General features: G+C 33.6%; 1 protein-coding gene across 1 annotated transcript; it reads left to right on the top strand.

Moving 5' to 3' along the window:
• Positions 1 to 909: 909 nt before the first annotated feature.
• On the top strand, positions 910 to 9,226 carry LOC127718655 (putative amine oxidase [copper-containing]). The gene is made up of 4 exons (XM_052224709.1): positions 910 to 973; positions 4,713 to 6,055; positions 6,264 to 6,863; positions 8,927 to 9,226. Exons 1-4 carry the CDS (start codon positions 910 to 912, stop codon positions 9,224 to 9,226), a joined length of 2,307 nt encoding a protein of 768 aa, XP_052080669.1.
• Positions 9,227 to 16,674: the final 7,448 nt, after the last annotated feature.

Genomic DNA, 16,674 nt, shown 5'->3' with positions numbered 1-16,674 from the left:
ACAACATCGATTATATCAGGTGTCCCCAGGATCATCTTAAAGGATGAAATGAAAACGACACATGTGCAGTCTTCTGATTCCTAGTTGTACTATAAAAAATCAGACAAGTTTGTTTATATTCGGCTCTGTACTGTTCAACATTCAGATAGCTTAGATTTCAATGACAACTTGCAATATTGCTCTTTTTCCAAATGTAACCGTAAAAATTGTAACCTGTGGTATACTAATTTCTGATACCAACTTTCAAAGTAACTTGACCACCAAAAGTTACAATACACACTGTCATGAGGATTTACATTGTACTGCTTCCAATATTGTGTACGGTATTGAATGTGCTCTTTGTGGACTGATCTATGTCGGGAAACTCGATTAAGACTCAATTTAAGAATGAGTTAACATCGGTCTAATGTAAATGATCCTAATAACAACAAGCTTTTTTAAAAAAAAACAACATTTTAATCAGCCTGACCATTCTTTTGTTTCAATGAAAGTCCGGATTATACATTCAACAAATGACCCCATATTGAGCACACAATAGAGTCTACAAAGAGAAGACTTTTGGATTAGAGAGTCGGGAACAGCCATTCCCTATGGATGCAATAACAAAATTGATGGTTTAGGTATTTTGTCTATAGTCCCAGGTGTAGTACGCTCAATACATTACAATTACTTAACACTTCTGCTCGATGAAATAGAAGTCATGGTCACAGAAAGTATACTCCACCTGCTGTTCACACCGTGACAATTGATAGTCTGTTATCGTCTGTTCAAATACCTTTAGGAATTCACCATATCAGAACTAAATTATACTCCACTCCTTTATCTAAACTTTATTTACTATTTCAAGAGGCCCAAAATACTTCCGGTATTGATTATAATTCTGTTTTATATAGATTAGTTGCAATAATCATGGACATTGATAACCATGGACTATTAAAACTCGTATCAACTACTTCCAAAGATGAGGAAAAGCGTAATTTTTTAAAATTAGAATTCGCTAATAAAGGGTTAGATGCTATCAATAGTAGCACTATTTTCCCTCAGAAATCTGTTCTAAAACCTATACCTGATTACTTCAAAAATAAAGCTACACCTGTAATTTCATATACTTACACCAAGTCTATTGCATCCAAGATTTTCAACCTCAAGAGGGTTTAAGAGGCCTCTAACCTCAACAATGTGAAATCCAAACCTCTGGATTGCTCATGTGCATCGTCAAAATACAATTATAGTCTAGCTGGTCATGTTATTACTGGCGACCTTGGCATCGTAACCAATGAATAACTAAGAGAGTTGGTAGCCAAGGGACTAAAATATAGAATTCCCAAGCCCATAAACTGGAAGAAGAACTTCAGGTTACTGATGGATACAGTTGAGGACTATGCTAGAAAATGGGTAAAGCGCAAACCAGACGAACCAGAACTGGACACTTTGTCATCGTAACCAATGAACAACTAAGAGAGTTGTTAGCCAAGGGACTAAAATATAGAATTCCCCAGCCCATAAACTGGAAGAAGAACTTCAGGTTACTGATGGATACAGTTGAGGACTATGCTAGAAAATGGGTAAAGCGCAAACCAGACGAACCAGAACTGGACACTTTGTCTGAATAGATCAAAACTATTCGATCATGCATTCAGAAGCGCATTAAGAAACTACGATGTACTATGAACACAAGGGTGTCTAACCCATTCAAGAACACGGAGGTTGTGGATGCTTTATCCTCTTTGCATGACAAATACGCCGTTGTTCCAGCTGATAAAGCCTCCAATAATATTGTCTTCGTATGTAAAAACCATTATTTGCAATGTCTCGCAAAAGAGCTTGGAATAAATAGCACAAACGGTAATCCTACATATTCTTTAGCATCATTGACAAAGGATGAAATTTTACAAAATCACAAATCTGTCCTTCATTCTTTTGGTATTAACATCAAAGAAAACGAAGAAAATCTACCGTCATTATACTGGATACCAAAACTTCACAAAACTCCTTATAAATAAAATTGAGAATGGAAATGGGGAATATGTCAAAGAGACAACAACCCGACCAAAGAGCAGACAACAGACGCAAAAATGCGGCGGGGTTAAACAGGTTTTGTGAGATCTCAACCCTTCCACTATACCGTTAGCCAATGTAGAATAAAGAAACACATAGTAATACGCACAGTAAAACTCAGTTTAAAAGAAGTCCGAGTCCGATGTCAGAATAGGTAACAAAAGAAACCAAGTAAAATGACAATGATACATAAATGAACAAAGGACTACTAGCAGTTACTGACATGCCAGCTCCAGACCTCAATTAAACAGATTGAAAGATTATGTCTTCATCATATGAAAATCAAGTACAATCCCTCCCGTTAGGGGTTTAGTATCATACCACAATAAAATATATGAGAAGAACATAACCCGTATCATGCCAACAACTGGTTTTAGAATAAATGTGTTTATTTCCGATGTAAAGACCCTATGAGTGAATCAATATTAATACCAAAATATGCAATCCTTAAGGACTTGAAAACACTATCGTAACTATATCCTTTCCAAATAAGTCTGTTTAAAGGTTTTGTTAGGTTTTGAGGTGAATGCCGACATTTTTGTGCTTAGTAAAGAATATTACCATAAAATATTGGATGTGAAATACCTGAACGTATAAGATGTCTGCATGTTGATTTATATTTACGAATGATGTCCTTGTACCGATGTTAAAAACCCTGGTGTAATTATTTTTCAGTAATACAGAGATTTCTTTCGTTGAAATCAAATACGTTGTTACATACACGAGCGAATCGAACAAGTTGAGATATATAAACACCATAAGGACGATACATAGCTGGGTCATCAAGATGTTCGACTAAACATCTTTCTAAAGTGCTGACTACTATTCTTTCTACAGTAAAAGATGGCCTTCAAAAATATTGTGATGAATTATATTCAACCAGTGGGTGTCAATCAGATGCGAATTCTCAAAAATTCAGCTAAATCTTAGATCACAATCTCAGCAATTTTGCAGCAACATTAAAACCTTTGATTTTTCTACGCTTTACACTACTATTCCCCATGCTCAATTGAAAGATCGACTTTAAACAGAACGACGAGTTTCGGTATTTATACATCCAACATTCATGTATTAAGTTATGATGTTTCTTTCTTAAGTACGGTTGGATAGTGTGTTATATGTTATCGTCTGTGGTTTGAATTCTGTATTTTCGGTACATTTCACATATGTCTTATTTGTCAGTATAGTCCAGTTAATTTCCATTTTCCATGGATAAAGTATTGTGTTTATTCGAATAATTATGACGTCGTCACAGCATTAATTTAAAATAGCCTTTCAAGACCGTCATAATCATGATAATTATTTAGACTAATATTATGAAAATAATTGTGAATGTTTTAATCTCGTTCCATATAGTTGTATGAATTTCAAGATTACCTGTGATAATACAACGTCACTTTCTGTGGCGTAGATCCATTCATGTGACGCGCAGTTTGTGGTGTCCTGTGCTGTCGTTAATTCATGGAGATGTCCGTTGTTTTTCTGCGGTTTACATGTTGTATTACTATTATAATATTTATTTATGTATTTCTTTGTGCTGAGTGTTCTTGCGTGTATTTGTACTGTATTCCTGTCACGTTTTTTTTTTGTTATTTTAGCAGTATTTTTAACGGGATATAAGCGGGAGGCTTTGCTAGCCATAAAACCAGGTTCAACCCACCATTTGTTCTTAAAATGTCCTGTACCAAGTCAGGAATATGGCAGTTGTTATCAAATAGTCCGTTTCTATGTATATTGGCGTTTGTTTTTGTTGCAGTTCAGTGTTTCTGTTGTTCCGTTGTTTTCCTCTTATAGTTGATGTGCTTCCCTCGGTTTTAGTATTTAACCCGGATTTGTTTTCTCTTAATCGATTTATGACTTTTAAACAGCGGTATACAACTGTTTTTTTTATTCAAATTGAAGAATAACCTTTTAATTGCTAAAAGAAGGAGACTACAAACATGCCAGTAACATAAAGCAAAATTTGAAAACAAATTTACGATCGAGTGTCAATTTAAAAAACCAAATTACTTATACATGTGTTCCATAAACCCAAACAAATACGATAGCTATGGTCAATACACAGATACTATAGAATTAATCGAATTGATCAAAATGTATATCAGAACACTTTGCTTAAATCATTGTTGTACTTATCCAACTACTCAATCTTTCTTTTATGTGAGTGTTCTTGTTACAGGCTGATCCAGAAAAGCGCTTTGAACGCAAAATATTCATAAAGTATTAGGTTCTTATACATCCGTGGTTTTAAAATATTCGGCTATGAGCGTTCTTGATGAAGGTAAATACAGAAAATTGCTTCGGACGAATGAAATTGCTGTGTTGATGTAACTTATCATTGATATTTAAATAAACATTTTATACCACTTTTAATTGTTTGAAAGCTAAGAATTGTCTACCCCAGGAATAGATTACCATAGCTATATTTGGCAAAACCTTTAAGGTCATAGGAACTTTTTAGTTCTGTATGCTCTTCAACTTCGTACTTTTAACTGTTTGATTCGAGAGTCACTAATGAGTCTTTTATAGACGTAACGCTTCCGGTGTACAAAATTATCAGCCTGGTATCTTTGATGAGGTTTTTTTTTCATTCCATGTTATAGTGAAGTATCCGATTATGATCGATTTATTATAAACTGATCTTAATTTTACAGGAAACATTTACCGACTTCCATTTTGTAAGCGACCTTCATCCCAATATGGACACATTGATACTCGAGAAAGTGATCATCCATCTGTGTTTCGTGATTTAACAGAAACAGAAATTAAAGGCCTTCTTGGTTTTCTTTATGCAGAATCAAGTTTAAATCTCACTGTTTCAGAAAAGGCTTCAGTTACTTCAAACTATATTTTTATTGCTGATATCTATCGGCCTTTAAAAAGGGATGTATTAAATCACCTTGATAATGGACATCCCCAACCAGCACGAGAAGCACAGGTTATGATTTTCAGAGGAGCTATTCCAAACCCAGACGTCATTGAAATAGTTGTTGGTACTTTACCAAACCCTTCCGCCTATAAACATGTTCCATACCGACCAAAATCACTTCCTTTCATAGACAGACCTTTTAATGTAGCAGATAACGTTGGAAAAGTTTTGAAGCTTATAGACAGGAAACTTGGTGACATGTTGTTAGAAGTCTACGGCGGACGTTTGATTAATTGCGGAAATAGATGTCTGATAGCTAACTATTTCAATCAGGTTACTTCCGTAGTATCTGGCGTAAAAAAGCGAAGATTCTTTTGGTGGGTGCAGCATAATGTAGAAAGTAGCATATTGAGACCTTTAGATTTTGCTTTTTTGGTTGAATCGGAACTTGATAATTTTTCTCTGCCGAAAGTATGGTTTGATGGACAGTTATTCAAAGGTTTAAAGGATGTTCTTAGTTATTATAATAAATACAAGCATAAGATAAAAAAAGTTCCCTTTCCTGCCGCCAATGAAAGTTCTCGTCGTATTTTAATCTCAAGAGGCATGCCTCCATTTGAAAAGCCATTGAAGGACCCCCAACAAGTTTCCCCTGATGGTAAACGATACAATATTTGCGATAGACATATATCATATGGCTTCTGGGAATTTGATGTTGCGAATGCAGCTTTCCGTGGACCAAGACTTAATGACATCAGATACAAAAATGAACGTATTGCATATGAAGTTAGCTCACAGGAACTAGCATTATTTTATTTCGGCTATAAACCGTTTGAATATACAGCTTATTATCTGGACAACAGCTACCAGACAGGAACTTTAGCAAAATATCTGGTACCTGGAGTTGATTGTCCTTTAGATGCTACATTCCTTAGCTCATCTTACAAGGTGGAAACCCAAGATAAACCACTTTTCAATGAACATTCGTTTTGTGTATTTGAATTCAACACAGGACTACCACTTCGTCGTCAGCATGCATACTTTAAAGATAATCATAGTTTCTATGAAGGTGTTGAAAACATTGTTTTAATAATAAGGACAATTCCGACAGTCTATCCATATGAGTACATTACTGTAAATTCAGAAATTATTGCGTGCATTTATTATTGCGATTTTGTCATTTTAGACTAAAATGCGATTTTAATTTTTGCGATATTGAGAAAAATCCTGTTTAATTTTTATAAAAAATTTCAAAATGCGAGTTTAAATTATTGCGATTATAACCATGTCGCATTTTTCGCAATAATAAAAACATCGCAATAATTTCTGAATTTACAGTATTGATTTTATATTTTATCATAATGGCGTCATGAAAATAAAAGTGACAGCTTCAGGTGTTGTTTTGGGCACATGGTATGGACAAGACAATCCATTTAGTTTCCAGCTTGATGATAACCTCATGGCACCTATGCATCAACACTTATATCACTTTAAAGTTGACCTTGATATCAAAGGAACAAAGAACAGATTCGAAACTCTTGATATTGAAACTGTCGTTACTCCAAATGAAGCAAGTGATGTTCCCAATGCCACGATTGTTCAAAACCAGTTTATGAAACGACTTAAGAAGACTGAATTTGAAGGAGCCTATAAATTTGACTTCAACTTTCCAAAGTATCTGACGTTTGTTAACAATAATGTCAAAGACAAGTTTGGCAATTCGGCAGGATATAGACTGGTAAATGAAGGAATGATTAAAAACACAAGACCTCCAAATGATGGAAACAACCCTGCTGCCAGCTGGTCGCAATATCAGGTTGCCGTTACCAAGTACAAAGACAGTGAACCAGCAAGTAGCAACATGTTTGCACATTCTAACAATCCTGTCTTTGATTTTCAACAGTTCATCGATGATAACGAAAATATCGTAGATCAGGTAAATATAAATAAGAAGATGTGGTATGAGTGCCAATGAAACAACTCTCCGTTCAAGTCACAATGTATAAAAAGTAAACAATTATAGGTTAAAGTACGGCCTTCAACACGGAGCCTTGTCTCAAACCGAACAGCAAGCTATAAAGGGCCCCAAAATGACTAGTGTAACACAATTCAAACAGGAAAATCAACGGTCTAATCTATATCAACAAACGGCAACCACTGAACAATAGGCTCCTGACTAAGGACAGGTGCATACAAATGCAGTTGGTTTAAATGTTTTAACAGGCGCCAACCTTCACCTGTTTCTAACCTGAAACAGTAGTGTTACAGTACAACATAAAAAGACACACTATAAAATAACAATTTAAAGTATTTATTCCGAAAAATATCAATTACTTAGTATAGCAATAAGTTTTGGATTTCCAAATTTTGGCCTCGAGTCTCACTGAATTGATATTGATATTGATTGTCAAAATATAAAATTGGTACAGTTAATGTTATTACGCTCGTTTTGTCCTCTCAATAGAAGACTTCCATCCTTCATGTCCTTGGATTTTAAATAGAAAATTAAAGGTTTCGAAATTTACTGTTTAGAACAAATTTTACATCGTATTTATAATACAACCAATTAATGGTAGTAATCACATATTTTGAAACTAGTATTTAAGGCAAACAGTGGTTTTGCACCGATAGGTCAATAACATGAAACTTGAAACGTTTAATAGAGTAAAGCTAGGTAAAGAATTTATTCACAAATATCAATTGTAGCAATTTTCATTACTAGTTTTATTTATTAGTATTAGATTTTAATTAGCTTATGGTGCAATTTATCGCCATCTGTAGAATTCGAGGTCTTTTGTGAGTTCGTCAGTTTTAAGCATTTCCAATACCTAATATTTCTATCATTCCATCATTTCACTATAAAACGTTTACATGGAGCCGTAATTTATATTGATAGAAAGCATAAAGCAAAATTATATTCTACCGAAGAAGTAATGAATCTGTTCATTCAATATTGTTAACCATTAAGTAAAGATTATTGAAATAACCTTTTGCATTATATCCATATAATAGTATCATCCGTAAATTTGATCACAAATATTGTTTTAAATATATTTATAGTATGTTTCATTTAAATTGAAAAGATATGAGAAAAAAAAGGTATACTCAATATTTTACTATGAATACTAGTAAACAATACGCAATGTTAGGTAACCAAAGCAATTAGAACGTAGATGAAGACACGATGGATAAATTAAGGTGACAGTAGTCCACCGATGTTTGGATATGAAATTAGGTTTTCAGCGTTCCTAATGAAATCATATCTAGAAAAACGCTTCGGACACACGAAATATATAAAGTATTTTTTTTTTATTCATTTGCAAGATACTTTTTTCTTTTGGTCTTGGATAAAGGTCTGAATGAGTTATGCATAATAAATGTCATATGTAGAAAAAGCTCTGTTTATTGAGATTATTTCGCCAATCGTTTAATTGACACTGGGTATTACTAGTATAACGATTAGAAGTAAAAGGTTTTGATAATACTGAAATATTGAACGATTGTGCTTGAAGAATTTTTTGTATATCTTCATTGTCTTTTTTAAAATCTACATTTGATTGATACCGCTGGGGGAATAAACTTCATCACAATATTGTTAAAGACCATCTTTTACTGAATAAATAATGGTGGTAAGAACTTTAGAAATATGTGAAGTCGAACATTTTGACGAACCGGTTATGTTACATTCTTGATAGGGACTTTTGTGGAGTTAAGGTATCAGTATAAAGATGAGTAATTTTCATTGTCTTTTTATGTTCAAACTAATTGAGAAAATGACGAATTTTTTATTTTCGAAAATCTCGTCTTTTGTGAATGATCAAGAGGTTGATGAGTCTAATAAAGAAGGAATTGGAAGAGGTGTTTATGTTACTATGCTGCTCCAGTTATCATTCCTTTCTTCAGTTAGCTTTTCATATATCTGTCTTCTATCATACGCAGAAAAATACAGGCCTCAAGATTAATACAATAGTGACGGTTCTCTAAAATATCTGTTGACAGGACCTTGTTGCCTGGGTTACAATGGGAATGTACCACATTCCTCAGAAAGAAGACTTGCCTGCTACCCACACACCAGGAATGTCTCGTAGTTTCCATCTTAGACCATTTAACTATTTTGATGAGAGCCCTGGAATGTCAGTTAATAATGCAGTTCGAATAGATGCTGTGGAAAAAAAAGGCAAAACAGAGTCTGTTAGAATACGGCGATATGGCGTCAGCAGTGAGGTTGATTGTATACCGAAAAAAAATCCATTTGAGAATATGTTGAAAGAAAACCCATGTTCAATTGTCGAGTGCTAAATAAAATAGATTAACTTGTAAATAACAAATTGAATTTTTATGCTAACCTAAAGTTTGTTTATAGGTAGTTTATTTATTGACCTCTATTCATTTGCCAGACTGTTCAATATGCATTGATTAGCTGGGATTAATTACCATTTGTAAATACCAATAGACAAAACCGAAAGCGCATTTAATCATTCGTCCTCATTTTTGATTTTTTGATTTCCTCGGCAATTTGTCTTCATAACGTTACACTACAGCACTTTATATCATTAATATTATTGATATCAATGCTGATACAGATAAATGTATTGTGAACATATGATAGGTGTTATTTATTTTATATATATTATACTGTTTGGCGTTTGAAATCAAGTGCCAAAAAGATGGCTTTATCATACCTTCTTACTTGGCTAACGTTTTAATATTATAAATTAGAAGATGTGGTATGAGTGCCAATGAAACGACTCTCCATCAAAGTCACAATGTATAAAAAGTTAACAATTATAGGTCAAAGTATGGCCTTCAACACGGAGCCTTGGCTCACACCAAACAGCAAGTTGTAAAGGGCCCTAAAATGGTTAGATACAGGATGTATTTGTTTTACACAGTTTGACTGTGATGAAAGGCCGACATAGTTAGTTGCACTATTACTAACACATTTCTACTTTAATATTCTTGTAATTGTTATAAAATACATCAAATAACATAATAAGAAACCTAATCTTGATTTATATCCAATTTTTAGAAATTTACCTGTGACGTTACTTTTTGTGGCATTGATCCATTCGTGTTACAGACACACACTTCGTAATCATAGTAAGCTGTTTTTGTGTACTGTCCTTAATTATTTTAGTTATTCGTTGTTATTCTGTGGTTAACATGTCGAAATTTACTATTATATTATATATTAATGTATTTATCTGTCTTTGGTGTTTTTGCATTTATCTGTAATCTGTTCCCGTCATGTAATGTTGTCATTTTAGCGGTATATTTAAAATTGCCATATAGCGCGGATGTTTGGCTAGCCACAAAACCAGGTTCAACCCACCATGTTTTCTTAAAATGTCCTGTACCAAGTCAGGAATATAGCAGTTGTTATTTAATAGTTCGTTTCTGTGAATGTTGCATTGTTGTTTGTTTTTGTTGCACTTCTGTGGTCTGTTATTTCGTTGTTTTCCTCTTATAGTTGATGTGTTCCTCTCGGTTTTAACTTGTAACCCGGATTTGTTTTCTTTCACTCGATTTATGACTTTTGAACAGCGGTATATTACTGTTGCCTTTATTTAGAATGAAACAATTCAAACAGGAATAACAACTTTATAATCTATATAAAAAAAACGAGAAACGAGAAACACCTATGAACCACACCAACAAACGACAATCACTGAACAACACGCTCCTGACTTAGGACAGGTGCATGAAAATGCAGCGGGTTTAAACGTTCTAACAGGTGCCAACATTCACCCTTATCCGAGACAGTAGTGTAACATTACAACATAAAAAGACACACTTTAAAATATCAATTGAAATGGTTTAACTCGATCAAACACTTGAACAACAACAAGTAAACATACACTGAACGAACAAGTTTGATCTATGACACAATATAAATACAATACTAAAACGTAGGTGCCTGTATAACAGGGTGTAGTAAAAGAGATGTAGGAAGAGTGTCAATAAGACAACTCTTACCTGGGACAAAATGGCGTTAAATAAAACAACGTACACAGGTTAATTTAAATATTGTCAGAAAACATTAACTGCAGACAAATAAGTGGAAGTATCTTACAAACACGAACACGTAGGACACGCTGTCCACTCGGTAATTTGCAAAACAAAGGTTTACTTAACAAAGCAGTGAGAGAAACAGAACAGCGTGCATATTACGCTTCTTTTTGATGTTAGTTGGTTGCAGATAGTCGTACAAATATATTATATAGCAAACTACAAGTGCTTTAGAAGGCATACAGATAGCTAGATGCTTTTCAGTATTACATCATTTATGTTCTTTAAACTATAACTTCCGTTCATTTTGCGATATTGGCATTAAACCTGATTTAGAGAATGTTGATAAAAACGTTTATCGAAAATCTTTTAAAAAAATAGGGTGTAAGGTAAAGGTCAATGGGACAGCAAACGAGCGACAAAAATAACCAAATTACAAATTGTAATGCTATATAACACTTTGCGTTAAGCACGCAAGTCACTCCATACAATATGTCATGCTCTAAATCATCCCGTTTGTCAAGTTTCGCTTTCCAAGTTAACAATTAGTGTCAGGTTTTCTATATTCGTTTTACCCAATTTGAAATAATAAAAAAAAACGGATATAAACCTGATGTTAATGGTTGAAATCAATTTAAATTAAAAAAAGACACTGACATAAAAAATGTACGACAAAAGGATGATTTTCTTTCCCTTTTGTTAAATTTTCCTTTTTTGGACGGTAATTTTCCTATGTCACCATCTTACGGTGTTTATATATCCCAACTAGTTCGTTATGCCCGTGTCTATAGTGACGTTTAGGATTTCAATGAGCGTAATCCTTGTATTACCGGTAAAAAGTATAATAACAAAAATACCAAACTCCAAGGGAAATTCAAAACGGAAAGTCATTTATAAAATGAAAAAATGTAAAGTTAAAACACTTCTAACGAATGGAAAACAACTGTTATATTCCTGACTTAGTACAGGCATTTAATTATGTAGAAAATGGTGGAGAATTAAAATTTTAAAATTATTAAGTCAGGGATTTCGTTACCACAAATTACTTAAAACCTTGACTAAGTTATTCCACAGATACAAAGATTTGGTTTGCAACTTTGGCTGTACCTGTAACAAACTTATTTCAGATGGAATAGCACATCCTTAATTTTACGGTGATGTTGTTTACCGAGCCCGGAAATTTATATACGATCCGGGTAAAAAAAAATCATACTAAACAGTTTTGTTATACACATATGCACTTTAACGGTACTACAATCTATCGATACCTTTATTTTGGCATTGTACAAGTTCATGTTTTTCTCTGGCTGTTAATGGTGCCTTTACACTAAATCCATTGTGTTGGATGTGTACTGGTTGATATTTTAGTCTTAAATACATGATTTGTTTTATTAGTTGTTTTTTGGCTTTGAACTAGCTGTCAGTAACTGCAAGTACTCTCAGATCTGTACTTAGTGACCTTTTTGTATTAGGAATGATGTATGGATAAATACCCTGCCACGTCTGGTCTGTGTTTATGTTAAAGAGAGACAAAGAGAACTTGCTTCTAAAAGAGAGACTAGAAAAGATGAAGATTTAAAAAAGAGGACTTGCTGCAAAAAGAGAAGTTAAAAAGGATGAAGATTAAAAAAAAAAAAAGAATTTGCTGCTAAAAGAGAAGTTAGAAAGGATGAACATTTCAGATAAGCTGAAGCAGCAAGTAAGACGTCTCAAAGAGATCATTCTGATTTAAGACATATTGAGAGACAGAGAAAAATTGCTACTAAAAAGAGGCTTGAAAGAATGTTGTTTTCAGAAGAAATGAAGCTGAAAAGGAAAAAATTGAAAGACAAGATAAGGAGTACAGAAAACATGAGTCTGAACGAAAATTCCACCGAAAACAAGAATATAGGTCAAGAGTTCTAGAAAGAAAAACCTAGACAAAGCAGAAGCTATAATCAATCAGTCAAAAGTAATAAAAGGAAAAACACTGATTTTACAGATCATGAAAAAGATCTTAAAGAGAAAAGAGTTCAAGGTATAACCTTTGATGCTTGTAGAATAAATTTTGAAACAAAAATTTATGAAGGTCCTACATATATATATAATATATATATGTACCTCATGTCATCAAACTTGGTTCTGTCTAAAACTGTTTAAATGAATACTCCTGCTGACATGTCTCATTGCTTTACTAATTTAAGTCTGTACAGCAAAAAACTAAAAATTCCTCGATTTTCAATTCCCCAATAAAATGGGATTTCCTCAGAAACCAAAAATTCAATTTGTATCCTTCAGAGTAGAGACTGTTATCGTTAAGAATGAATTCCTTTTATGCAGATCCGACAGTTGCCAACAGTGGACAGTTGTCAGTTAAAGGCAGTGTTGTAAATGTGCCTGTTGAAGTTCAACCTACAGTAAATTCAATTCCACATACATTAGAAAAATCATGTACGATATCAGTTAAACTGAAGAAGAAACTAGAATACAAAGAGTGTGATTTTAGTGAAAATGTCAGGCCATTTGCTGTTATTTGTACACTACATTTTTTTATGAGAACAGGCCAGATAATAAAGACAAATCTGTTTCTGTTCACTATACTGATATTGTCAAATGGGAACTAAGATCTATGGATAGACGAGAAGCGAAGAGTGTGCGAAATATATTTTTTAAGTTAAAGAAAAATCCAGTTAAAAAACATAAGGGATAAGGTCAATCTTACTCTTAGGTGTAAATCAGATGAAAAATAAAATGAACATCGAAAGATGTACTGAATCCTTGCACTGTAAATGATCATGTCAGATTAGATGAGGGATATTATATTTAGAAGTTTTAGAAACTCTCCAGTATACCTCGAAATGAGGAAGAAAGATTTGTTTGCAATGATCAGGCAGTTGGTCTTTCAACATGGTTTGGCTCTCTTTTATCTGCAGACACTAACTGGAAAGATTTTATTACGAATTATAGGCAAATAAAATGATGGCAAAGAGTATTATAAGAGTGAATTGGAAGAAATGGATGTGAATCAGTAATCTAAACTTGTTCATAAAGACCCTGTGACATGCTCTAGATATTTTGATTATCGTGTCCAACAATTTATTAACTTGGTGCTGAAAAGTGATCACAATCTGTTGGGAAATTAACAGATTTTTTTAAAGGATCGAATTTCAACAGAGAGGTGTTCACCATACGCACACATTCATATCTTGATTTGGATTGAAAATGCACCAGTATATGGAAGTGATACAAATGAGGATGTAGTGACATTTATTGATAATTATGTCTCCTGTTCACTCTTGGAAAATAACACTACTTTAATCAATTTGCAAGTCCATAAACATTCAAAAACATGCAGAAAAAAGGGTTATTCAATCTGTTGTTTTGGTTTCCCCCTTCCACCAATGAAAGAAACAGTAATTTTAGAGCCATTGAAAGAAGATGATGACATTGAAAAGTACAAGGCTATATGTAAAAAATTACAAAATGAAATTAATTCACTTCACAGTTCTGAAGATATAGACCAGATGACATATAGGATGTTTTTGGATGATGTGTTACAAATGAATGATGAAGATTACATAAAGGCCACTAGAAAAAACTGGAGTGGTCCAAAAGTTTTTCTCAAAACAAAGTCCGTGTTAATGGTTACATAAAAACTGTGTTGGTAGCTTGGCAAGCAAATCATGATTGACAGATGCATTTGCCTGTGCAGTGTTTATTGTTTCATACATAAGTAAATCACAAATGATATGAGTGCATTACTATACCAGGCAGTAAAAGAAGCACGACAGGGAAATTTTAGACTTGAAGCATCAAGTAAGACACATTGGAAATTTCTTTTCAAATTCTGTTGAAACAAACGCACAAGAAGCAAAATACTTAACATTACAGATGTCTTTAACAAAAGCTACAAGACAAATTGTATTCATCAGTACATTTCCAAGAGATAAAAGAACATTACTCCTAAAGCAATCATCAGCCAAAGACAAACTAGGACCAGACTCTACTGATATTGAATCCGATAATGATATTAAGCGATACTCGCGTAGACCAAAACACCTTGAGAACTGGTGTCTAGCAGACTATGTATTTCAGATTGAATTAGAGATTAATGTTATTTTATCCATGGAGAAATGAAGTCTCAAATTTGCAATATGGGCATGAAATATACGAAAACATTACTTGACTGTTTCAAGAATGTTGTCATGTGGGTTACAACAAAATAAAAACTATTATATTCATTTTTGACATGTGGCGCAGGGTGTGGAAAATCTGTTGTTGTCAAAGCAATTTTGCAAGCTTTACACAGATACTGACGTTCTACTGAAGGTGAGGATCCTGACGATATAAGAATTCTTATTCGTGCTCCTACTGGAAAAGCAGCTTATTATATAAATGGACTGACCATTCACAATGCTTTCCAGATACAACCAAATAAAGGACTTGATCAGTCACTGTCTTGTGATGTCCTCAATACACTTCGAACGAAATAACGAAATTTGTCTCTGATTTTGATTGAAGAAATTTCAACTGTTGGTAATAAAATGTTCTCTTTGCTGGAGACGAGGTTGACAAAAATCAATGGTAGTCTGAAATCAAAACGTAAAGGGAAAATACCAAATATTCACTATGTAGCGTTAAGCAGAGTTGCATCTTTAACTGAATTACAGATATTAGAACTCAATCAAGAAGCAATAGCTGTGGCAGAGTGTGTTCGACAAGAATTACACAGGCTAAGGACAGATGCAACTCTACAGTTGTGCTTTAAGCCATTGCATAACTTATCAAGTAACTATTTTGAAGTAGTTTTCAACAACTCAATGTCATTGCATGCTCATTTGAATGACTAGAAATCAGACCCTAAAATCTTGGATGCTGATGTTATTGGTATTGCTGAATCAAAACTTATTTCAGCAGATGAAAATGATGATTTTTATGTACCTGGTTTTGAACCACCCGTTCGCTTAGACCAAACGCTAACAAACTCTAATACAAGACCACCTCATAGATTGGTATTATATTATCGAACTGATTGTATTCTTGACAATACATTCACTTACTCAACTCCAACTTTAAAGTTTGTAATAGACATAATATCATCCTGCAAAGGTCTTTTTCGTGTTGGTTTTGTTTACAAAGCACCGCACAGCAAATTGGAACAACTGACGGATGCTTTTCGTGCAGACCTCTTTCCTGATGTGTATTTAGACACCCAAAAATTGTCATTATGGGAGACATCATGAGGTGCACTTGGTTAGGGTAGCTGAGGTAAAGAAACTTAAAGGTGTGTTACCTTGACTTCCATAAGGCAGTAAGACCCTTGCTGATTGGTCAATCCTTTTGCTATGGAAAAAGAGTAATAATCCATTCATTTCAAGGCAGTATTGATTGGAGACATTTAGTTCTAGCACCTCTACTACCTGAATGCTCAATTAATCTAAAGTATAGTGGAGAGAATCGTGCACTTTGCATGTGAACACTCCTGATATTTACCTGAGTATTGTTTTTTCTATGTATGCATGAAATATTTGTTTTTGAACACAATAAAAAAAAACATCCCTTTACTTTAGTTGAAAAATAAAGGAGTTTTGAAGACCACAAGTTCTTTATCACATCTCTCTTACTACAAAATTAATAGTTTTGACTTGCAATTTGATGATCTATGATGTATATCATCAAAAAGTTTTTCTAAAATGTTAAAAATCCCTGCTCTCTATTCCATTGTAAAATGAACAATAATTATGTGCATATATTTATTG

Source organism: Mytilus californianus, unplaced genomic scaffold (genome assembly GCF_021869535.1).
Source record: "Mytilus californianus isolate M0D057914Y unplaced genomic scaffold, xbMytCali1.0.p SCAF_10, whole genome shotgun sequence".
Lineage (NCBI taxonomy): Eukaryota > Metazoa > Mollusca > Bivalvia > Mytilida > Mytilidae > Mytilus > Mytilus californianus.
The sequence above is the reverse complement of the archived record's forward strand: the minus strand, read 5'-3'. Positions and strand labels throughout refer to the sequence as shown.

Excerpts from the sequence above, each read along its gene's own strand:
- LOC127718655 (XM_052224709.1), top strand. The coding sequence starts at position 910 with ATGGACATTGATAACCATGGACTATTAAAACTCGTATCAACTACTTCC. Across the intron at positions 974-4,712 it reads TTCCAAAGATGAGGAAAAGC|GAAACATTTACCGACTTCCA; the intron begins GTAATTTTTTAA and ends TTAATTTTACAG. Across the intron at positions 6,056-6,263 it reads CAGTCTATCCATATGAGTAC|AGTATTGATTTTATATTTTA; the intron begins ATTACTGTAAAT and ends TTCTGAATTTAC.